Source organism: Podarcis bocagei (assembly GCF_964188305.1).
Source record: "Podarcis bocagei genome assembly, chromosome: 3".
In the NCBI taxonomy this organism is placed as follows: Eukaryota; Metazoa; Chordata; class Lepidosauria; order Squamata; family Lacertidae; genus Podarcis; species Podarcis bocagei.
The window spans coordinates 111,510,383-111,534,952 of NC_138127.1; the positions used below are offsets into that span (position 1 = coordinate 111,510,383).

General features: G+C 55.9%; 1 protein-coding gene across 4 annotated transcripts in view; it reads left to right on the forward strand.

Annotated features, from left to right (window-relative positions):
* DNMT3A (DNA methyltransferase 3 alpha) overlaps nt 1-24,570 on the forward strand; it is a 72,518-nt gene that overhangs the window by 29,253 nt on the left and 18,695 nt on the right. For 3 of the 4 annotated variants that reach the window (XM_081188475.1, XM_081188476.1, XM_081188477.1), the window contains exons 5-9: nt 1-150; nt 3,290-3,322; nt 20,900-21,112; nt 22,172-22,330; nt 23,548-23,655. In XM_081188475.1, coding sequence (XP_081044601.1) covers nt 1-150; nt 3,290-3,322; nt 20,900-21,112; nt 22,172-22,330; nt 23,548-23,655 — 663 coding nt within the window. The remainder of the gene's footprint in view (nt 151-3,289; nt 3,323-20,899; nt 21,113-22,171; nt 22,331-23,547; nt 23,656-24,570) is intronic. The other variant, XM_081188478.1, reaches the window with a different exon arrangement.

Below are 24,570 nucleotides of genomic sequence, written 5' to 3' on the forward strand. Positions count from 1 at the left end.
GGATCCCGCGGCCGCCTGCGAGGAGGAGGCCTGGGCTGCGAGTCGAGCCTTCGCCCCCGGCCAATGCCGCGCCTGACCTTCCAGGCGGGGGACCCCTTCTACATCAGCAAGAGGAAGCGGGACGAGTGGCTGGCGCGCTGGAAGCGGGAGGTGAGCCTGGGTGCCCCGGGTCCCGGGGGGGAGGCGTCCTGGGTGGGGCCCCCTTCTGCCCCCCTCCCCACGGGTCCTCAGCTCTCCCTGGGGGGGCCCCTCTTGGCTCCTCCAGGGTGGTCAGCGTGAATTCTGCCGCTTCTGCCTCCCAGGGTCACAAATAAGGTGGACCAAATCTCCCCCCACACCCAATATTTCTCAGGGGTCCCAATCTGGGCTCTGGGTGTTGGCATTGGGCTGTTTCTGAGGTTTTCCAAGATGCTATTGGGGGGGTTATGCTTTCCAGGTGATGGCATGCTCTGTCAGCCCCCCATCGCAGAGCATGTGGGGTGTTCTGTCTGCAAGGGGGGCAGCTCAGAAAGATGCCTCATTCAGGTCATTGGTCCATCTTGAGCAGTATTGTCTGCACTGATTGGCAGCCCTGCCTGGAGATGCTGCCGGCGGGGATTGACCTGGTTGCAGGAGAGGTGTTTCCCACCACTGAACTACGGCTCTTCCCCATAGCGCTTTCTGCCCCAGAGATGGGAGAGGGAGACTTTGCCAGAGCAAACCATCCCTCTTGCCTGCACAGCGGACATCTAGGGGTCCACAGGGGAGCCGTTTTTGTTCCACCCCCAAATTACAGTTCTCACAATCATCTAGTCCAACCCCGTGTGTTTCAGGGGGTTGGACTAGATGACCGAAGGGACCCTTTTCCTACTCTACGATTCTGTGATCCAGTTGTATTTGGGGGAGGGGGGAAGAAGCCACGCTGCGCCTGCCCCAGAGAAGGTTGGGGCCTTGGCGGGGCTCTGCCTCTTGGTCCTGCCCTGGGCCAAGGCGGTGGTGCATTGGAGGCATGCAAGGCAGGAGTGAGTAGTGGTCAGAGCGGCTGCTTTGGGGTGGCAGCGGGAAAGGGTGGCTGCGAGCAGAGCAGGGGTGGCTGTCCTGCTGGGTGCTTAGTGGGGGTCACTGAGAGTGGGGTCCCGTGTGTGTGCAGTGGACGGGGGGGGGGGGGGAGGTCAAGAGTGGCAGTCTAGGCTGCCCCAGGGGCATTTCTGGGTCTCTCTGGCATTCCCCTTCCTCTCCTAGCCCAGAATGGGCCGCAGAATGTCTCCCACCCCAAAGGTCCTGTAGTCTAACCCCCTGCAATAAAGCTTTGCTGCTTGGGGAAATGTGGGGAGGGGGTCTTCATTTTCCTAGCACACCCCCCTTTCCCTTGTGTTCTCATTCCAAGGAGAAATGAGCAATATCTCTTGGCTCCCCAAATCCCTTTTCTGCCTTCTCCCCACCCTTGAGGGTCTTTCGTAGCCCTAGGGAGAGACTGGGGGGCCGGATGGGAGAATTTGAGGGTCTCTGCTCTCCCCCTGTGTGTCTAGGGCAAGAGGGGGGCTGGCTGCGTGCCTGGGGGGAAGCTGGATGCGGGGGGAGGAAGTTGGCATCCCGGCTAGCTCAGCTTCCGCTGTTTAAAGAGGCAACTTTCTAGTCCTCAAGAGAGTCAGGAGCGGCTTGAAAGTGTAGAGAAGTCTCAGGCCTTCTTGGGGACGGAGCAGCTTCTCAGTTGACCAGGTTGGGGGGGGGTCAGAGCCCTCCCTCTAATTAGCAGGATATAATTATGCAAATCATATGTAAGTTTTCATACTTTTACATAGCTTGCAGCATTCGGTTTTGCTTGGCACGTATCTTTTTTTTTTTAAATGTGTGGTTATCTACTTATTGATTTCATTTCCTTGCCTAATATTTCCCCCCCCCCTCACCCGTCTGGTTTCTGAGGCAGCCGCTTACTCAGCCAGGCATTGAAGTGTCTCACAATTCTCCCCCCCCCCAAAAAAAAACTATGCTCAATCCTCTATGGGAATCTTGGGCCTGAGAGATCTGGGCGATTTTGGTCATGGCCTCCAGTGGCAGTGAGTTCCACCGTTTCGCCATGTGCTTCGGCAAGTGCACCCGGACCCCCCTTCCCTCTTGGTCCCCATCACCCCCCCTCCCATCTTCTGCCTCTCCACAGCCTTCCACATGTTCGGGTCCAGCTGCCTGTAGGCCTGCCGTGAACAGAGCCCCCCAGGTTTTCCTTCCCTCGTCCCATGACTTTGCCCGCTCCTGGGCGCATCTGGCTGGGTGCGCGCACATGCCGCCCATCAAACGGTCTGGCGTTCAGGAAGGGCACACGTCCAGCGTGGGCACGGGTTCATGAGATGTGAGGCTGCGCGCTTGCAAAAATGCATCGCTGCAGCTGTTCTGCAGATGCTTTGAACTGTGCCGAGACCAGGAAGGGCCCTGGCGGTGTTTGCAGGGGGGGGCACAGGGTTCAGGCGATGATGGGCTGCACTGGGACTCCCACACCCTATTTTCCTTCTGGGTTTAGGATCATTGTGGCCACTTCTGTTTGTGTAACTTCCGGGCATTCCTAGAATCCTAGAACTGGCTCTTGGTTCGAATAATAATAATTAGGGAGTTAGAGAGGTGGGTTTTATCACTAAGTCTTTGCTCTGTGACCTAATGGCATCCTCCTTCCCAGCATGCTTTGCTGTGCCCTGGTACCCTGGTCTGGCTCCAAAGCATTATGGGTTGGCATCCTCGAGACTGGCGCAGCAGCAAGGAGGGGGCTGGGGCAGAAGGTGCTCCAATACTGAATATTTGTATACCAATTCCCCATTATTATTATTATTATTATTATTATTATTATTATTATTATTATTATTATTATTTCCCCCCCCCTGCATTTATTATGGTTCATGCCAATAAAAATATACAGCCACGGAAAGAAGTTAGAAACAGACGTCAAGTAGCCGTTGGGCAAGGATGGTGCTCTTAATTCCCTGCGTAAGTCAAGAGGGAACCGAAAAGTTTCCAGTAGGTGTGTAAAAGCCGGTGCAGAAGGCGCTTGCTGTGTCTCCAGTGGCAGGGAGTTCCACAGGACTAAAGGCTTGGCTTCTCAGGGAACAACCACCCACAGCGCTCCTGCAGATGATCTCAGGCTGGCCTGCTCAGGCTTTGCTCCTGCCTTAGGTGAACTGGCACCTGCCGAGCTGCGCCCCCCATCCTTCCCCCCCCCGTGTGCCCCCCTCCTGTGCCTGCCTGTGGGGCAGCGGCAGTCGCGTCCTCTTGCTGTGGCTCTATGTGTGCTAACTCCCTCCTCTCCTTTACCTTTCTCCCACAGACTGATAACCCAGCGGCAGCTCAGCTCGACAAGGTTCGTGGCCCACCTTTGGGGTTTTGCGGGGAGGGGGGCGGCTTGTCTCATGTGGACCCCGTGCTGGGGCTTGTGGGTTGCCGGGGGGGCTGTGGGTGTGCCCACGCCCTCCCCCTGCGTCTGTCCACTGCCAGGGAGCGCCCCTTCCTCCTCACGCACAGGCGCCCAGGGCATGGTTTTGGAAAGATGGGGGCAAGGGTGGGGGCACCCTTTCGCTGCCGGCCCCTAACCCCCCCAATCTCCTCTCTCTCCTCCTCCTCCTCACACGCCCAGCACCTCTTTTGCCCCAGAGCTACGTCACCATTGCCCACGGGCACCAGGTTGGCACCGTGGACCTGATTGTAGGCACCCACCCCACCCGCCAGGCAAGCCACCCTCTGGGGGTTGGGGTGCTTCGTAAAAATTATTATTATTATTTGTTGAATCTGTGAGTCGCTTTACCGGGCCCAGAGCAAGCCAGGGTGGCGTAAGACCCAGCGGTCGCCTTTAAATTGCGGGGGAACTCGTCCCTGTCCTGGGGAGCAGGAAATGGGGGTCTGAAAGGAATGCAAATCCTGCGTCAAGATAACCCGGCTCATTTCTCCAGCCAGGAGGGCACTGAGGGGAGGCCTAGTGGGCAGAGCATCCGCCTGGCACCCAGATTCGGAGTGTATTCTTGCCTGGAACCCTCTGCCCAGTCAGTTGGGACAGTGCCAAATCCTAAAATCCTGGAATTGTAGAGTTGGATGGGACCCCAAGGGCCATCTAGTCCAACCCCCCGTAACGCGGGAATCTCGACTCGGTGGACCCGTCCTCCAATCGTAAGGTGGCCTGCCACGTAGCTGGAAAGCCAGCAATTGGACCTACAGTTCCGTGATCTTACCAGGCCCTGCCCACTCCATTCCAGGGAGGCCACCTGGGCTGGACGCTGCCTTATTTTCCTCCTGTTAGCTGCCTGCCAGAGCTGGCAGGCTGGAACAGGTGAGTTGGGGCGATGACAGAACTGCGGAGCTGGAAGGGAACCCAAAGGCCATGCAGCCCAACCTCCTGCAATGCGGGAAGGGAGAAAAGGAGCACGGCCGCTCCTTTTCTCCCTTCCCACCCCAAGGAATCAGTGGGGCTGTGTGGGGCTCAGGATCCTGCTGCTGACCTCACCCCACCCTGTTTCCCAATACAAGGCTTCCCTCCTGCCCGATCCTCCGCCTGGCCTTCTTCCTGGAGTTTCTCCCCCTTCCAAATATGAAAGCTGAAAGCGAGAGAGAAAAGGGGCTTTTAAGATTTTTGACACTGGTGTTTCCTGCCCCTTCTGTCATCCCCTGGATTTCCAAGTTGGGCTGGTCGGTGACTCGCACCTGGCACCCTGCCTGGTCCGGCGGGGGGGGAGGGTGGGCAGGTGGTGCAAGCAGAAGAGGTCTTCTGCTGCTGTCCAGGACCTTTGCTCCTGCACATAGAATCCTAGTAGAGTTGGAAGGGACACCCCACGGTCATCTAGACCAACCCCCTGCTGGCAGGAAGCACAGCTACCTGTGACGCTGCTGGGTGCAGGGAGAGGGGGAGGGTGGCCTTGGGAGGAGCCCAGGGGCCTCTTTTTGCACCCAGAGGTGCCTCAAAGGCTGTTGATAGGGGGAGGCCCAGGGAGGGGCAGAGGTCAGCCAGGGCAGGGCAGGGCGAGGGGAGGGTGGGGGTTAGGGTGCTGCGCAGCTCTGCAGGGGGAGGGTCTTTGGGATAGTCCCGGGGGGGGGGCACCTGTTGAGGGCAGGCCAGGGCTGGAGAAACATCTAGCAAAATGCCCACTTGCTTCAATGGGCATCAAGGGGGCACCCAAGAGATTTGCCATGGCAGCAAAACCTACAAAAAAAGGCTCCCAGAATTAAGGGGGGGAAATCCCAGACATACATATACATATACATATACATATACATATACATATACATACACACACACACACTAATAATAATAATAATAAAATAACAAAATCTCTAATAATAGAGATGGAGATGTGGTTTATTCTTGTTTAGATTTTGAATTAGATCTATAGCATCAGCCCTGAGCGTCTAGTCCAGCCCCCACAACGCAGGGGTCTCGGCCACATCCTCCTTCCAGGGGGCTCTCAAATCTTCCGAGTGCTCCGGTCTTAACCCTAGTTTTGGATGGGCAGAAGGGGGGGGGGAGAGCAGAGTTTGAGGCAGGAGATGGGGCCAAGAAGGGCTGGGGCAGCTGGTATCTCGCGGGGCAAGGGCATGGACACCCCCCCCCAGAAAAAGGGGTCTCGTGCAGCGCAGGGCAGGAGGTGGTGCCCTGCAGTGATCTGGCAGTGCCCAACAGAAAATAGCCGCCATCTTCTCCTGGGTTTTTCCCTTAAAGGAAGACTGGGTGGCTGTCTGGCAGGGATTCTTTAGCTGGCAGCGGGTTGGGCTGGATGACCTTGGGGGGTCCCTTCCAACTCTACAATTCTAGTGGGCCAAGCTGCGATCTCCTGCCCGCTCCAGCTGGGTGTCTGCTGTGGCAGCTGTTGGGGTTGCCTTGAGCATTGGCCATGGGGGCTTCTGGGTGCTGGGAGTTCAGGCGGCACCTCCAAGCCTGAGCTCAGCCTTGCCAGCACTGGCCGGCAGCTGCTCTCCAGGAAAATCAGGCCGTGTCCCTCGCAGCCCTGCCTGCGCTCTGCACCTGCGACCCTCTGCACGCTCTCTGCGGCCCTTCCTGCCCCCCTTCCTGAAGTGTTGTGCAAAATGGGGGGGGAGCCTCAGCTGCAAGCATCCCCCCTCCTCTGTTCTGCTTTTGCCACCTCTGCAAAGGATCCGAAGGGTCAGTTTGCGCCTACACACTGCAGCAAAATGGCGGAAGCGGAGACCCCCTCCCCATGGCAGGCCTGCCGCAGAGCACCCACGGTGCCCCCGCTGCCACCCACCTGCGCCCCCCCCCCGGGCATGCACTCGCACACAGCAGCCGCCCTGCCCTCCTCCTCCTCCTCCCTCCCCGAATCTCCTCCGTGTCCCTGCTCTTCGCGCTGCCGCCTCACCGCTGGGTCTCCCTAGCAACAGGTCCCCTCCTGCTCGGCCCTGGTCTATTTATAGCCTGGCAGCCCTGGCTGCTGGCATGGCGGCAGGAAGAAGGAGCCAGAGTGGCGGCAGGCACCTCCCGCATCCAGATAACACGGGGCAAGCTGCGTGGCCCAGGCGCATCCTCTCACGAGGCAGCGGTGCCCAAGGGGCGGAGCAGGGGACCCCGCAGTTGGGGAAGGGTCCCCGGGCTTCCTTGGCCTCACCCAGAATCAGAGGCAGGGCTCGTGGGGTGAGGGAGGGCAGGGAGCAGCCAGCGGGGGGGAGGGGGGAGAAAGGAGGAGCGTGCAGGGGGGCGACGGGCACTCGCCTGCACGGTTGCTCCTCTGCCGGTGAAAAAGACAGGCCAGCAGGTATCACAAAATGGCAGAGTGGGAAGGGACACCCAGAGTCATCTAGTCTGACCCCCTGCCATGCAGGAATTGCAGCTGAAGAGGGTTTGCTCCTTGGCCAGGCCTGGCTCTTCATCCACCTTGCCCTCCTGTCCGGCAGGCGGTCCCTTTCCCCATCCCTTTGGAGTCTTCTGGGGCCTGCAGGTGCTCTAACCACTGGGACGCATGGCCCTTCTGATCCCCCCACCATTGCATGTGGGCTTTCCTTCAGGAGGCTTGGGAGGGCACACATGGAAAAGGCTGCCCGGTTTGTGCCCCCGGCATTCAAAGGAGGCTTTGTTCAACCGAGAGCAGAACAGATTGGACAGCGGCAGGGACAGTAAGGAGTTCATGTACAGAGGTCAGGGGGGTCTGTACTGGTGACTGGGGGGGGGGGTCACTCTGCTTTGGTCTGCAGGCCACAGGTGCTTTGCTACTTCCCCACGCGAAACCTCCTGGCATGTGTGGCAAAAGCGGCCTTCCCCTGACTTGCTAGATTTCAGTGTGCAGGGAGATACGAAATGGAGGAGCATTTGAACCCAGGGCAGCTCCTTCTGAAGCGGCAGAGGACAGGAGAAGTCAGGGCATGTGCTGTTTCTGTTGCTGGACGTTGGTGAAATGACCGAGGGCCTGGATGGCGCAGGAATTCCTTGCAGGTCGGAAGTGGGAGGCCGGTCAGCATTCTGGGCTTGAGGGACGGCCAGAGGCGTCTCTGGAGGGTCAGGGGATTTGGGGGTCTTGCCCTGCAGCCAGTCTCCTGCCACGTGATATTTGGGGGGGCACAGAATGCGCTGGAGTGGGAAAGGTAGAAGCTTCCCTTCCTTCAAAAGAGACACAAAACTTTGCATTCCTGAGTGTGCTAAAACTATCCACAATTCAAAGGGCTGAGGGAGGCAGATGCGTTTTAAAACCACAGTTCTTCTTTTTTTGAGGGGGGGGCAGGACTTGTTGCAATGTTTCTCAGGTGGACGGGAGGCCTCTGTAGAGGCAGCAGTGGCTGTTCAGGATTTTGGGAAGGGGGCAGCCCCAGCCCTGAGACGCCTTTGGGGACAGGACCTGGGTCGTTCTGCATGCCAAGCAAGTGTCCAGCCCCTCCCCAGTGCACTGTCCCTGCTCCCGCCCCCCCGCCCCCCCAACCCGGGAATGGGACCCTCTTTGCTCCCCCTCTCTCCCCATGGAATGAGGTGGGCAAGCTGCAACAGAATCTGCCCTGAAGGGAGAAGCAAAAAGAGAGAGAGAGAGCGCTTTGCAGACTCCCTTTGTGGGGTGTTTTGCGGGGGGGGGAGCACCCTGGGGACAGAGACGCATGGTGGTGGGGGGGGGGCAGTTCTGGGGCTGCCTCTTGCTTGCCGCCACTTGCCGCCTTCAGACAGGAGCTGGCTCTCTGTGCAGCCACCAGGTAGCAGAGGTTTTCCAGAGGCAAAGGCGACGGCCTCGGGTGCAAGGGGACAGATTCCTGCAGGAGGGGGCTACGGAATTGTAAGTGGGGAGGGTCATCCAGTCCAACCCCCTGCAGACTTTGGGTTCCCAGCCAGACACCTGGGGGCCTGGAAACGGCAGGAGGGGAGGAGGATTTGGGGTTCCGGTTCCCCTTGCCAGTTTCCCACTGTCTGGGACAGGGCGCTGGACCAGACAGGCTCCTTTGGGCCTCATCCGTCTCTTATGTTCCTGGGAATCCATGTGCAGAGTGTTCACGCCAGGGGGGCCTTCAGACTCTGGGGCTGGCTCCCTGCTCCTTTTGCCAGCCTTGCCCACTGGCTGCCCCCTCTGCCTCTCTTTCAGTGGGGTGACTTCTGTGGCCAAACCCCGTCTCCCTCTTGGGGTTCTGCCATCCATTAGCATCTCCCCATACCGGATGCCCTCCAGATTCTGCAACAACCTAAGACACCACAGCTGTGTTGTGGTCCGAAACATCTGGCGGGGGGCACCAGGTTGGGTTGCCAAGGCAATCTCAGGCTAAGATATGGTGATATCTGGGGTCATATCCTGGTCCCCGGTTCCTGGACTAAGGCCGGGGTGGCGTCTCATAGCCAACAGAGCTGCTGGATTTGCCTAGAATGTGTCTGTTGGAGGGGGGAGGCTTTGTAAACTGGCCCCCAGATTCACTTTCCTTATTGTTGACATGCTTTTGGGTTGTGCTGTGAGTGTGCCAGTTGCATTTTAGGGTCAGGTGGGCAAACCTCTCTGGTCTGGGTTACAGGGACGCTCCCAATTTCTGATGCCTTTCCTGGATACTCCTGGACTGAGTCCAGCCACGTCCTGCTCAGTCGACCCATTGAAGTCAATGGGCCTGGCAAACTGGATTCCGGTGGGTCTGCCGAGTGGGATTCAATTTGTCAGTTTTGCAGATAGCCCCACACTTTTAACCTTGCGTTGTTTTTAATTAATGTATCCTGTAGCTGCCAGTTCTGTTTTCGATTACATCCTTTGTATATGTTGTTGTTAATAATAATAATAATAATAATAATAATAATAATAATGATTAGAGTCTATATTTGGCTGTATGCCACTTCAGAGTTTTTTTGAGACACTTTAAAATAATTGAAAGGGAGCAACAGCAGATGTGCCCATTTCCTGTTGCTCCCTCTTTTAAATGCTGCCGTGTGAGCTCCCCCCTTGTTGCAGTGGGGGTACAGAGGGGGGGCGCTATACACGCAGGTGGGGGTCCAGAGAACAGCATGTTGACTTTTTTGGATGGGGAGCTTTAAGGCTGCAAGGGAGAAAGCGTGCTTTAGGGGGCCAGATCCGCCTGCCCCCAGCGGGCAGGGCCTTCCCATTCCATGGGCCTGATCCAGAGAGAGCCCCAACGATCGCAGAATGGTAGGCTTGGCAGGGGCTCCAAGGGTCATCTAGTCCAACCCCGGGCACTTGGTCAGTGAAATCAACCGGGTCTGATTTCGAGTGCGAGGGAAGAGAGGCCTCTGTGCGTGTGAATGATGGTTGCAGAGTTGTGGCTCCGGCGCATCCTTCCCAGTCGTGGGAGCCGCCCCCCCCCCTCTGCGCGGGCCGGATCTGCTGCTTCTGGCCCCCTCGGAGCAACTCCCTGAAAACTGCGGTGCGGCCCCTCCCAGGCACTGACTTCGCTTGCAGGGCAGGGGGTGGGCTGGGGGTCCCGCCCGCGAGCTGACACGTGTTCCGAGCGGCATCTTTGATAGTGGGGGGCATCTCTTGGAGAGCGTCTGTCCCGACACGTGTTCCAGGGCAGCTTCCGAGGAAGAAAGTTAAGGTTTGTGGTTTCCCCCAAGTCCCCGGGAGGGTCGGATCCAGATTTGGCCAAGCAGCGCCGACGGGGTTTCGTGACCCCTTTCGGATGCCCCTTTCCGGGGGGGGGCTGGGGGGTTCTAGTGCCCCGGCTGCAAAAAGAGAGAGAGACACCCCCATTTATCTCTCATTAGAACCCCGCGCAAATGGTGCGCGCCCCCTCCCTGTCTTCTGGAGGCGCGCCAATCTCTGGGTGACGTTGGAGACCCCGCGTTGCTCCTGGACGTGCGCGCTTTTTCTTTGGCGGGGGTGGAATAGCGCCTCGTTGCATTTTCAGTGGGAGCAGACGACCCCCCCCCCTGAGATTTTAGGAAGACCCGCGCGATCCAGAGTGGGGCGTGTGAACGTGCCCGGGCCGGAATCTGGATCGGGAAGCGGGAAAGCGGTGCTCGACCTCTCCCCCCCCCCCGCAAAAAACCTCAACAACCTCGGGTGTCTCTTTGCAACTTTGGGGACCCCCCCATCTGTTCTCTGCAGTCGTGCAATTGCAGAGACGCCCCCCCCCGCCAGACCAGCCTTGCAAACCCGACAAGCCCCCCCCCGCACCTTTCTCTCTCTCTCTCGCTTTCTCTCCCCCCCCCCGTTTCCATCGCTCGCGGCCAACCAGGAGCGGCGCCCCGCGTCACGTGTCCCGGAGTTTCCCAGACAAAGAACATTGGCGGCGCGGCCCCCTCCCCCCCCCGCGCCCCCTCCCCGCCCCCAAAGCCCTCCTCCCTCCCTCCCTCCCTCCTCCCGCCCCCGCCCCCTCGGCGGCTCCGCGGATGCTGCTGCAGCGGCGGGACATGCGGGCAGGTACGGAGGGGCGCCGGGGAGTCCGCGGGGGGGGGGGCGGCCGCTTTGCACCCCCAGATCCCCCCGAGAAAATTTGCACGGAGTGCACGCGCGCGATCGGGGGGGGGGGTTTGTTGTTTTTCCACCCCCCTCCACTCCGTGCGGGGGTGTCTGTGCGTGCAGAAGGCGGCGGCGAGGGAGCCCCCCCTCCAGGGATCGATTTGCAAAGAGAAGGGACGGCGCGGGGGGGGGGGAGACTAAGGGAAAAGGGAGAAGAGTAACTTGTCCTTTTGCAAAGGTGGACCCCCCCTCCCCAATTCGCCAGAGGCGGGACAGCGGGGTTGGGGGGGGGGAAAGGCTCCCGCCTGAAAAGTTTTGCTCTTGTTTGGGGGCGAGGGGGGGGGTTCTCTCTCGCCCCCTCCCGTTTGCTGCGCTCTCAGTAGAGGTTTTGGGGAGGGGGCTGCCCCCAAGCTCCCTCGGGGTCTCCATTCAGGGTGGGGGGCGCAGGATGGGCCCTTCCCCGCTGCAGCTGTCAGCCCTCCCTTTTGCCCCTGTCCGCCCCGCACTGCTCCAGACAGTGCATCCCCCACCCCCCCAAAAAATCCCATGCATGGCCTGGTTCCTGCCTGGGGGGGCGGAGAGAGCAAGCGGCCCCCCCACCCCGTTTCCCAGGCAAGCAACCTCTGAGCATCCTCCTGCCTCCGAGATGTTTGTCCCAAAGCAGAAGTTTTTTTCGGGGGGGGGTAGAAGAGGAAGGAAGCTGGGGGGGGGCTGCAGGCGGAAGGCGCAGGCGGGCGGGTTGAGTAGGCCTGAACGGACCTCAAAGATTGTAGGGGGGGGAGAACAAAGCACCCCTTTCTCAACAGCCCCCCCAAAGGAAGAAGGGGCTGGGGGCAGCATGCAGCTGGCTCAGAGATCGGCCCCTTTGGGGGGGGCAGAAGCTGGACTTTGCACAGCTGGTGCCCAGGAGAGAAAAGTGAGCAGAACTTGGCCAAGTCTGGACCAGAATTCGAATCCAGAGCTGGCTTTCCCCATTCGGCCCCTTTAAATCTTTAGGAGGAATTTGTCCAGCAAGGTTGCCTCTTCCTCCTCCTCCTGGTTGAGACTCCGATTCTGTTCAACTGAGAAAGCCATTTTGTTCCTCCCCCCGGCTGGGTTTTGCTTCCCAAGAGTTTGCCAAACTTCCCGGCTCGGCCTTCTTCCTGCTCCGTCCGTCCGGCTGGGGGGCTTCCTCTTCTCCCCCTGAAGCCCCCTTTCCTTGCCCACCAATCTGTGTTGCAACTCCGGCCCCCCAGGGGTTCCCGGACACTTTTTAAAGTTTAGTTTATCCAGTGCCACTTTTCCTCAGAGCCCAAAGCAGCCGGCAGAGAGAGACGGACGTTTGCTAAACGGCACGTTTTGTTGCTAAACGTGTAAATAAATCCAGACAAGATAAAGATATAGATGCCGGATAAATTCCACATTGCAAGGAATAAACTGCGCCCTTTTGCTTGCGACACTTGTGATCGCAGTGAGCTCACCATCTCTTCTGCTTCTTCCCGGGAAATGCGGCCCCCAACTTCTATGACTTCAAAAGAGGATTGGAGAAATTCTCGGAGGAGGAGAGGGCTCTGGGTGGAAATTTGCAAATTTTTATATTGGAGTATCTTTCCTATAAAAGAAACCACTTTTACTTGCTTTTAAACGAGTGCAACAACTGTTAAACACTTATTGAGCAGTAGTATTTGAGCGAGATGCTGGTCGCATGGGCCGCGGGCCTGATCCTGCAGAGATCTTCTCAGGAGAGCTTCACTCTCTGAGCAGTTTCCCTGGAAAGCAGAGCTGTGTGTCCCCCCCCTTCCCCCCCATCCCGGACCCCTCAGTATTTGGGTGGGCCATAATGGGATTCTGGGTCTTAGTTTGGTCTCTGTGCTTTTAGGAGCCTTTGGAAGGAAGCAGTAAGTTCAGCCTGCAAGTCTGCTTGCTTGCCGGGGAGAGGGGCAGGCGAATCCCGGAACTCGTAGCCCACCCCCCAGATTCTGTGTGCGCCCCCCAGTGCCACACAGAGCCCATGTCGCCTTCCTCTGGGTTAGCCAGGGAGAGTGGGTGAGGGACCTTGTGAGCAAGAGCTAGGAAGACTCGCGAGTCAGTGGCCTGGCTTAAAACATCCGAGGGGCCACTGACATGGGGGGGCCACCCACAGGCAAATCCCCATTGCCCCTAGCCCCATCTGGGGGGGGAGGACAGGGCTCCTTCCTGACGCCCAGAAAGACCATTGGCTGTGCTCTGAGCGTCTCTCCCCCCCCCCCCCGCAATTGCTTTCCCTTGTGCAAATGGCCAGCAGATAGGAGCATTGGGGGCGGGGGGGGGGAGCATGCAGCTCCTGCCCCCCTTTATGGGCTGCCCAGGTGCGCCAAGTCTTCCTCTTTAAGTCAGGGGACAGTTGGTTTTATGGGGCGCAACTGGAAGCGTGTATTTTCACCCCTCTTGCTGTTTTTTGGGGGGTCTGCTCAGTGTTAGAAATTGGGGTAGGAATGCTAGGAGCCATGTGGCTCCTGGGACCTCAGTTGTGGGCGCCAAAACAAAACGTTTAGGCAGATCAGGCAGCAAAAAATAAAAATTCCTGCCCAGTGAATCAGGGGGGTCTGCAGGGTGGCCTGGCAGCGGGAGACAGGTCTTTTGCTACCACTCTATCCTGCCAAACACCTGATTCCCCCAGCCTGGCGATTCAGGGCGTCTGGAGGTGATTCGGGCGCATCTTTTGCTACTGCGCTGCCAGTTGAATCAGCTGTTTGGCGGGACAGAGCGGTAGACACAACTTTTGCTTTGGCACTACCTTGGAGAGCAGGGCTGGGCGATATAGGGATATATCGTCCAAAACTGCTTTAAAGTTCACATTGTGATAATTGTTTTGTAATATTTGAGCTGGCAGTCTATCGCTAATCACAATGTGTGTAAGGGCTGGGCGATAACTGCTTTTCAATATTGCAATATATCACCAGCTAAGCATTGCAATGTAATCAGCAGCTAAATCTTGCAGTCTGCCACACTGTCTGAAATAAGGAACCACCCAGAGGCGAAAAGGACAATGTCCTGGCAACTGCTACTACTTAAGGGTCTGAAACGGATAAATGACAATGTTATCAATCGCTACACAGGTCTGTTTCGCCAGCAGGCAAGCCAAAATTCATCCCAGCAGGACTTTATGTTTGGGGCTTGGCTACCCAGTGGTGGGATTCAGGGCAATCTCAAAGTACGACAATGAGTTGTAGGGAATCCAGTCATACCTTGGGTTACAGACGCTTCAGATGCATTTTTTTGGATTACGGACTACCAAAACCCAGAAGTACCGGAACAGGTTACTTCCGGGTTTCGGCGGTCGTGCATGCGCAGAAGCACCAAATTGCCACCTGTGCATGCGCAGACATGCCGCTGTGGGTTGCTAGCGCTGCGGGTTGCAAATGTGCATCCCGCACGGATCACGTTCGCAACCCGAGCATCCACTGTACAAATAAACTGGGACTGCCAGGCTGCAGAAGCAGCAGTGGCAGAAACCGCTTGCCATGACCGCGATACGTAGCGGCAGCAGTGGTGACTTACGCGGCCTCACGGCAGCGACAGACAGTGGCAGCAGTAGCAGCGCCCCACAATGCTTCGTGGCGGTGATGGAAGGTGGCAGCAGTCGTGGTGGTGGCCCTCTGAGGCCTCGTGGTGGCAGAAGCTGTGGCAGCCGGCCTTGGCAAGTCTTTGCAGGCCAGATCTGCTTCTGCCAGCGTCTCCTGCGCCACCGCGAGGCCTCAGGCTGCTGCCAGCACCATGACAAGGCCTTGCAGGCGGTCGCCGCTTTCGCCACTGCCACAAGGCCTGGCCGGCCACCATGACTGGCCGTCATCTGCTGTGACGATGCTTTGCAGGTGCTGCAACCATCTCTGGAGACCCACAGGCACCCCTGAGACACACAGATGCCAGCACATGTTAAGGAGCATATCCACAGAAAGGAGGTGTGGGGCGAGTTTTCTAGCTTGGATTCTGGCATTGCAGGGGGCCAGATTAGATGACCCCCCCCCGGGGGTCCCGTCCAACACTGAAGCTCTCTGATTCTTGGATAGGGAAGCCAGCAAAGGAACTCCAGAATTTCACAATGGGTTGGATGTCCCATTTGGCTAGGAGGGGAAATATGTGAGTGCCCTCTCCCAGTAACCCTTCCCTGTCTACGGAATTGCGTTTGGTCACAGAGTATCCCCATCTTGATCTGGAGATGTGGGGCAGTCAAAAATCCCTTCCCCTAAGATTTGGGATCCTGGTTTCTCATGGGAACATTTCTAGAAGCCTGCTCTCCCCTTGAGCATCTCTCTCCTCCCCGTCCCCGGCCATTTATTTACCGTATTTTTCGCTCTATAAGACGACCCAGACCACAAGACGCACCTAGTTTTTGGAGGAGGAAACAAGAAAAAAAATATTCTGAATCCCAGAAGCCAGAACAGCAAGAGGGATTGCTCTTGCTGTTCTGGCTTCTGGGATAGCTGCGCAGCCTGCATTCGCTCCATAAGACGCACACACATTTCCCATTTCTTTTTAGGAGGGAAAAAGTGAGTCTTATAGAGCAAAAAATACGGTACTTTGTTGGTGGCTTTCCGCCCCAATTTTCAGCCCCAAAGGCTCCCTGAGTGCCTGACAGGCAGTCAAATGAAGACAGCCGCTTCCCGCAGACTTGCCATCTCAAAAACCCACAACCTGCAAGGGGACGGGAAGAGGAAATGAAGGCTTTTGGGCCACAGAACCAGGCCCCCTCCCCAGGTTGCCACATGCTCTTAAGGGTGCTGCTCCTGCGCTGTCAAGAGAGTTCAGCGGGTGCAAGACTCTGAGAAATTAGAGAACAAATTCTTGGAATTTTGTGGAATATTTGAAAAAAAATGTCACGGTGATACAAAAATGGTTGTCGGGTTTGATGTAATAGAGCAACGGAGGAGAATTTGTAGTTTAGCCATTTAGAATTGGTGTGTTTAACGGATAAAAGGTAATCAACGTAGCAGCGTTATAAGGAAATAAAAGAGCACCGTAGCAGAAGGGTGGGTGGGAAGTCTGTGGACAGGAGAGATTGGTTCTCGCTGTATTTTAAAAGCATTTGTAAAATCTGAAAATCTAATTAAAAAAATACTATTTAAAAAAAGAGTTTAGTGGGGGAGGTTTGTGGGCTGCCAGTGGGGGGCATTGTTTACTTTGGAGGCAGGGGCAAGAGGAAGGTTGGGGTGGGAGCAGCAAATAATAATAATAGTAGTAGTAGCAGTAGTAGTAGTAGTAATAATAATAATAATAATAATTTGTATAGCGCTCTATACCCACAGGTCTCATGGAGGGTGGTTTACAATATAAAAGCGCAAGAGACATAATAGAAACAAAAACATCCCAATAATTCAGCCCCCCCCAAGCAAAAAAAACCCAGGAGGGGATTCACACTTCCATTATGCCGATAGCTCTGAAGGCCGCTTGACAGACAGCAACAACGACAATTAATTCTACGAGGCTTTATTAAGTTTTGTGAGCCCCCCAGAGTGAAGAGCAACGTATTAAAATGCAATAGGTCAGCCATCAATCGATGCAAGTATAAAGCTGCAACGTCAGCGTTAGGAGGAGGAGGGTCAGACCGGCTGCAATGCCCAGAGCGGCATCAAAATGTCTGAAAACATAGACCAGGGGATGGAGCCAGCGGGAAAAGACTCCTAGGGAAGGGCCTGGGATCGAGTGGGCACCTGGCGGAGCAGGGGGTTGGGCTGGATGACCCCAGGGTGCCCCCCAACCCTACCATTCCCTAATTCCCTGGGAACAATGCCTCTCCCCACCCACCCCTATTCTCTCCTTCCCTGGAAGCCCTCTGGGGGAATGTGGGCAGCAGAAGATATATTGATTAAATATTATCCCTCCTAACTCACGCTAGTGGGGTTATTCATACTGCAGAGTACAGGGCTCAGCAAACCTTTTCAGCAGGAGGCCAGTCCACTGTCCCTCAGACCTTGTGCGGCGGGAGGGCTATTTTTTTGGGGGGGGGATGAACCAATTCCTATGCCCCACAAATAACTCAGAGATGCATTTTTTTAAAAAGGACACATTCTACTCATGTAAAAACACACTGATTCCTGGACCGTCCGTGGGCCGGATTGAGAAGGCGATTGGGCCGGATCCAGCCCCCAGGCCTTAGGTTGCCTACCCCTGGCAGAGTACATTCCCCTCTTTACATAGCAGGAAGCTAGTTGCAGATTCATTAGAATCTCTCAAGTTCTGCTATTCCTGGTAAGACCCCTTTGATTCCCTCCTAAAAGAATAAAGACACAAGAAGCTTCTTTTAAAAGTAGTAAGAAGTTTACTCACATTTGGTTCATAGCTGGATCCCTGAAGGCAGGCTTTCATCCCATAGGGGAACTGATTCCACATGCTGCTGGCTGAGAGAAGAAAAGGCATGAAAATTATTATTATTATTATTATTATTATTATTATTATTATTATTATTATTATTTATTTATTTGTACCTTGCCCATCTGGGTTTCCCCAGCCACTCTGGGCGGCTTCCAACAAAGATTAAAAATACATTAAAATGTCACACATTAAAAATCTCCCTGAACAGGGCTGCCTTCAGATGTCTTCTAAAAGTCAGATAGTTGTTTAATTCCTTGACATCTGGTGTGAGGGCGTTACACAGGGCGGGTCCCACCACCAAGAAGGCCCTCTGCCTGGTTCCCTGTAACCTCACTTCTCACAGCGAGGGAACCGCCAGAAGCCCCTCGGAGCTGGACCTCAGTGTCCGGGGGTGGGGATGGGGGGTGGAGACGCTGCTTCAGGTTTACAGGACCGAGGCCGTTTAGGGCTTTAAAGGTCGAAAGAGAGGAAGGTGGCTGCGTGACTGGACCTTTTGTGGGGTCTGGAAGGGTCACGCCCACCTACCTGGTCACCTGCAAAGGGAGGATGCTCCAGACCAGGTGTGACAGGAAGTTCGACTGGCTGGACCAACACCCCCCTGTCTGTGTCCACTCTAGACAAACAGGAAATGTTGTATTTGACTGCTTATGTTACATCCCACATCCTGGGGGGCCTGTTCCATGAATCTGGCCGTTTCTAAAGCCATCCAGGTCGGCTGGTTCTGCAGCTTGAACTCTGCCACCGCGTGAAGAAGAATAATAAATAAATTTATTATTATTATTATTATTATTATTCCTTTTCCCTCTCCTGACTTCCATCCTTCAACTGCAGGCGCTCCTCTGCCCTTGGTCCTCCTTGTGAGGCTTCCTGCTGCTGGTGCAAGTGAGCGGATCTGGCCGCCCTCTGGGCAGCAGAAGAGGCTGCCGGGGTCTGTTCTGGAGCCTCCTTGGGGGGCTGCCACAGTGCTTGCTGGGGAGCGTTTCCAGGAGGTGGGGGCCTGAGGAATCTGGGGCTGCCCCAGAGAGAGAGAGAGCCCCCTCCTTGCACCTGCCTTTGGGGACATGCAAAGAGGGGGGCTGTGTTGGCGACTGGACGCAGACTCTCACCCAAGCCCTGGGCATGGTGGGTGCTTTCATCTCTGCCAGAACCCGGCCAGATCTCACTTGGGTGCTGCTCTCCAGATTCCTGCACCTTCCTCGCTGCCCTTTTCTTGGTGTGGCTCTTGGGCCAGATCCTTCCTCTGGAAACTACAGATTTGGGGCGGGCTGGTTGCTTTTAGCATGTGCAGAAACGGAACTGTGTCAAAAATGCCCCCAAGCCGTTGGAAAGGGATGGAGAGGTTTCCGTCCACCTGTTGTTCTTCAAGAGAGGAAGAGTCTTGGGTGTTGGCCAGTTGTCTGGGGTGGGCAAGGGGGGGTGAGCCTGAGTGCTCCCCCCCCCATCCAAAAAGTGCCTTTAGTTTCCAGGTGGATTTGTGCAAAGCAAGATCCAGACAAGGAGGTTGGGGAAAGATCCCACGTGGAAGGAGGGAGGGTGGCGGCAAGGACCTCATGGGGGGGGGGGAAGATGCTTATTGATAACTTATGTATAAATACCACAGCATCATAAAAACCTATCCCAGTGGTTTCCAGCAGTATAACGTCAAGCAATAAAGAAGTTACAAACAGAAAGAAGTAAGCGATGGGAGGACCTGGGTGGGGGGCCGGTGGTTCCACTTCTGGGCACCTTGATCCAGACTTAGGTGGGAGTCGGGGCCACGCCAGTGGTGCTGAGTCCCTGTGCTGGGGGGGGGCCAGAGCTCCCATCAAGGCCAGCCTTGGCCAACGTGCTGCCCTGCAGATGTTTAGCAGCACAGCTCCCATCGGCCTGTGTTGCCTGGGGCCACGATCCGCCCACAGGTTAATTATTATTATTATTATTATTATTATTATTATTATTATTATTATTTATTTATACCCCGCCCATCTGGCTGGGCTTCCCCAGCCACTCTGGGCGGCTTCCAACAAAGTATTAAAATTCAGTGGTCTGTTAAACATTAAAAGCTTCCCTAACCAGGGCTGCCTAAACAGGTTCTCCTGCACCAGCTCTTTGGGGCCAACGGAGGTGTGTCTCCCCCCCCCCCCCCGAGACACTCTCATCTTCCCAGGGAGAGGCAGGACAGCTGCTTGGGGGGAGGAAGGCAGAATGCGGAATCAGGTGGGCAACTCACCTGTCCCAACTTGGGGACAGTCTTCCCTCTCTCATGGTGACTTGGCGGAGATGCCGACCTGCAATGCTAGTCAGCTTCAGGGTGTGAGAAGCAGCCCCCGTGCCCCCCCCTTTGGCGATTTCATCTTCTGTCTCCTTCCTGGAGTGTTTTGGGCTCTTGCGGGAAAAGGCAAAATCTGTGCTTACGTCCATCTTAATTCTGTAGTCTGAAGCAGATTGGTGGGACTGGGATGAGGGGTTCTCATGGCCTTCAGTGGGGGCGTCCTGGGGGGCTTGCTTTGTGCTGATCCCCCAAATCTCAGGCGCGCATCATCAGCCTGTGTCTCGAACTCAGGGCCCTTCCCTTTGCTCCTCCTGAGCCCCGGCCCTTCCAGAGAGGTAATGGTAGGTCCTGCTTCCTTCTGGGGGCTGCAAAGAGAGACCCCCCACTTCCTTTACCCCCATTGGTCTGTTGCTTCGTAGTTGGAGAGAGCCGTTGCTTGAGGCCTTGAATGTGGGGGACACTTGCTAAAAATATTTGGCAGAAATACTCAAACGCTCCCTTTCGCTCTTAAAAACTTGTCTTCCCCAGTTGTGGTTTGAGACCAGAATGTGGGGATATACTTGCGCCTGCCTGGGAGTCAGGGGTTTGGATCCTGCCTCCCTGCGGGATCTTGGGCAAGTCAGCTCTGTGTTTCGCCTTACCTGTCCAGTGGATTCCTGAGTGACCCGCCCTGCAGGGTGGCTGTGAGGGTTAGAAATGCTGCCCGGGTCAGAAACCTCCAGGGTGGATTTCCATCCTGCCCTAACCAAAACCTTTTGGCAGTTTCCGTTACGCTGAGACTGTCTGGCACTGAGCTCTCTGGCCGCCTGCGGACTGGGATTGGCGAGCTCAGCGCGGCTGGCAGAGCCTGTGGGGAAGGAGGAGACCCCCTTGCACATGAGGGGGCTGCTTCTGGTGGTCTCAACCAGGCCCCGCATTTACGGAGCAAGGCCCCCCAGCTGAAAGACCCCTCCCCACCCCACAAGGTCATGCTGAATTTTGCAACTCTCAAATTCTCAAAACAAGGGGTGCTAAAAAGTTGAAGCGTGGGAATTCAAAAAATATTTGTGTCCAATTAATATAATTTAGTACTGCTTGGTAAGTAAAATATGTATAAAGTTGCTTAGAAATCATTAAAAATTATTGCCAAGGGCTTGCAGTTTAAAGATTTGGTTTTCCAAAAGCAGTTCATGAGCTTCTTCATCAAACGTAGACTTAACCAAGCTAAATGCGGTCCGGTTGCAAAAATAATTGCACCCAAAAACGTATTTTTCTCACTGGAGAAATGTGCAAAAACTAAGTTTTGCCCCCTGAAATGGCATGCCCTGCCTGCCAGTTTTTTCCGACGGAGCTTCCTTCCTGGCGAAATGTCTCTCTGTCCTCGGAAGGAGCCCCCCCTGAGCTGGCTGGGGGTTGCCGGGCAGTGAGTGCGCCAGGGTGGGCACCACGGAAGGGGGGGGGGAGAGAAGCCCCTTCCCTCGTCTGCCGCCCCAACCTTGTCTGCCGTCTCCCGCAGGCTGAGAAGAAGGCCAAGGTCATTGCCGGGATGAATGCGGTGGAGGAGATGCCCCCCAGCGAGCCCCAGAAGGAGGAGGAGGCCAGCCCCCCAGCCTCGCAGCAGCCCACGGACCCCGCCTCGCCCACCGTGGCCACCACCCCGGAGCCCGTGGGGCCTGAGGCCGTGGACAAAGGCATGTCCAAGTCGGCCGATGACGAGCCGGAATACGAGGTGAGCAGTGCCCTTCTCTGAGCCCCACCTCCCAGAGTTCCCGGCCCCCGGGGGGGGGTCTCTCCCCACACTGAATGCTGACCCCCAGACAGGGCTGGCTTGAGCCACGCAGGGCAGAGGCTGCGGGCAAGGGCACCTCCGCAAGGGGAGAAGCTGGTGTGGCTGGCCGCCACTGCTGCCCCCCATGCAGCCGTGCGCTGAAGATGCGTCTATGGGGTGCCCCCCCACCTTGCATTGGGTAAATGAGTTGGCAGGGAGGAACGATCAGGCTAAGAGAGAGGGAGCGCCCGGGAGAGGGTTTGCTCTCAGTCGGAGGGGAAGGAGGCTCAAATCCCCAGGGAAGGTGAGGCCAAGATCCTGGGAGCAGCGTAGGATCAGAATTGGAAAATAAGCTAAATGTGGCAGGTTCAGCACAAGTCATGTTAGGTGATGAACAAATCACCAACGAGGCATTTAGGACCTATAAAATAATATAACAAGTCCACACACACTCTCTTCCTGCCCACCTAATGACTCACAATCTTTGCTTTTTTTTTGCTTCTTTTTAAATATAGTTTTTATTTGATTGTACAGATTTGTTGACCTTCAAAATCACAAATAGTAAAAATTACACAAGATTCTCCCGAATCTCTAGACTCCGCTCCGTCGGTTCTTGAATTAACCTTTTCAGCTGCATATTATAAGTCACTCTTAATTTTCTGGTTCTCCATTGTATCCAAAGCCTGTGTAACGTTACAAGAGTTATTTAAGACCTGCTAAAGAGTCCAGATGTTTACAGTGGTCTTTCAAGTATAGTCTAAATCCCCCCCCCCATTCTTTGTTGAAGTTTTGATCCTCCTGGTTTCTGATTTTCGCGGTCATTTTTGCCATCTCTGCACAGCCCAGCAACTTGGTCTGCCATTCCGCTCTGGTCGGCGGGAAACTCTCATCTCTCCAACTCTGGGCAAGCAGCTGTCAATCTTTGCTTTCTTCTGCCCATTAAATACACACCTCTGCAACAGAGCTGGACGTCCTTATCCTGATGGCCTCTTGCTCTCTTCTTTCTCCTCCCCATGGCAGGACGGCCGGGGCTTTGGGATCGGGGAACTGGTCTGGGGGAAGCTGCGGGGTTTCTCCTGGTGGCCGGGACGCATCGTCTCCTGGTGGATGACTGGCAGGAGCCGAGCCGCCGAGGGAACGCGCTGGGTGATGTGGTTTGGCGACGGGAAGTTCTCTGTGGTGAGTGGCCAAGGGGGGTGCAGGCGGGCTCGTGGGGGGGGAGCCAAGCAAGCAGCCGAGGGGCGAGGAAGCACGTGCTTGCTATGGCCTGAGCCCTGGGAGGCCGGCAGGGTCCCCTGCATGAAAGAAGAGGCTGCAGGATCAGGCCAGGGGCCCAAACCCAAGAGCCCCAGTCTCCCCTCCTGCAGTTTCCAGCGCCTAGAATTCAGAAGCATGTCTGCCTCCATCCAACCTAACGGCCATCGATAGACCTCTCCTCCTCCATGAACTGGTCCAGTCCTCTTTGGAAGCCATCCGAGTTGGGGGCCATCTCTGCCCCCTGTTAATGGAGAAATCTGAGGGCTCCCTTGGACAAAAACCAAGGACACCAGCCCGGAATACCAGAGCAAAAGAGCAGCCAGGAGGCTTGGTCTTGATTGAAGACGGTTGCCACACGACTCCCACCTGCCACCAGGTGGAACAAGATGGAAGCCCCGAACAAAAGAGCCCCCAAATTTTATTAGCTGCTAATCCCCATGTTACACCCCCCAAACTACATCACTCATACATCACGGTTACATCATGAAAGGGGAGGTCTGGTGGCAGTAATCTGAGCATCCTGGACCCTGCCCCATGGTTCCCCTTGCCCTCCACCAAACACCCATCAAGTGGAACAAAAAAGATCTTTACATTTCCCTGTTTCCCAGCCAAGTTCATCCCACCCTTTTGTCTTCATCTGGGTTTGTTCTTTCTGGAATGGCTACCTGTCTGGCCCTCAGGTCTCAGGATGCCAGGGATTATCCCTCAGGCAGAGGGGCTGCTGAGTAGCTGAGCTCACAGGTCTATAGGAATTTCTGAAGTTTTCCCAGTGAGCCATTGGGATACATTGATCAGTGAATTCTTACATTTGGTATCGTGCAGCAGAGGCTGATGAAGTATTTTGTGGAGACAAATCACAAAAGTAACAAAAGTGATTGTGCTGATTTTGGTGGTGGGCTGCATGTGCAGGATATCTCCTGGAAGGTCACCCCCCCCAACCTTAAATTCCTGCAACACTCCTGTGGCAGGGAGTTCCGCAGTTCCACTTTGCTTTCCAACCCTAAGAAACTCCACCCCACCCTCATTCTGACATTTATTTTCCAAAAGGGGGCGAAGGCGGCCTCCCCAGCTGCCTGGACCGCCCCAGGGATTTCTGGAGAGGGTACCGCATTTTCACCCCCCCCCCATCTTTCTGGCAGGTCTGCGTGGAGAAGCTGCTCCCGCTCAGCTCCTTCTCCAACGCCTTCCACCAGGCCACGTACAGCAAGCAGCCCATGTACCGCAAAGCCATCTACGAGGTGCTGCAGGTAAGGCCTGACTCTGCCCCCCCCCCTTCGTGTCTCCCACCTGGCCAGTGTTCCTGGTCTCTGTTTGCAGGCAGGTAGGAAGCCTTTAAGGGACACAGGTGGCGCTGTGTTCTAAACCACTAAGCCTCTTGGGCTTGCTGATCAGAAGGTCGGCGGTTCGATTCCCCATGATGGGATGAGCTCCCGTTCCGTCCCTGCTCCTGCCAACCTAGCAGCTCAGAAGCACACCAGTGCAAGTAGATAAATAGGTACTGTTCCAGTGGGAAGGTAAACTGCATTTCCATACATTGCTCTGGTTCGCCAGAAGCGGCTTAGTTTTGCTGGCCACATGACCCGGAAAAACTGTCTGCAGAGTGGAATAACGCCAGCTCCCTCGGCCTGTAAAGCAAGATGAGCGCCACAACCCCATACTCCTTCACGACTTTAGGTCCCATTGCGGACGACACAGGGGTTGTGGCACTCATCTCGCTCTGTAGGCCGAGGGAGCTGGCGTACAGCTTCCGGGTCATGTGGCCAGCACGACTAAGCCGTTTACCTTCCCGCTGGAGTGGTACCTATTCATCTACTTGCCCTGGTGTGCTTTTGAACTGCTAGGTTGGCAGGAGCCGGGATAGAGCAATGGGAGCTCACGGGGATTCTAACCACCGACCTTCCAAACAGCAAACCCAAGAGGCTCAGTGGTTTGGACCACAGCACCACCCACATCCCTATTAACGTAAAGGTAAAGGACTCCTGGACGGTTAAGTCCAGTGAAAGGCGACCATAGGGTAACTGTGCCCCTGAAGGACCAGGTGCGCAGCCTGGGAGTCATTTTGGACTCACAGCTGTCCATGGAGGCGCAGGTCAATTCTCTGTCCAGGGCAGCTGTCTACCTGCTCCATCTGGTATGCAGGATGAGTCCCTCCCTGCCCGCGA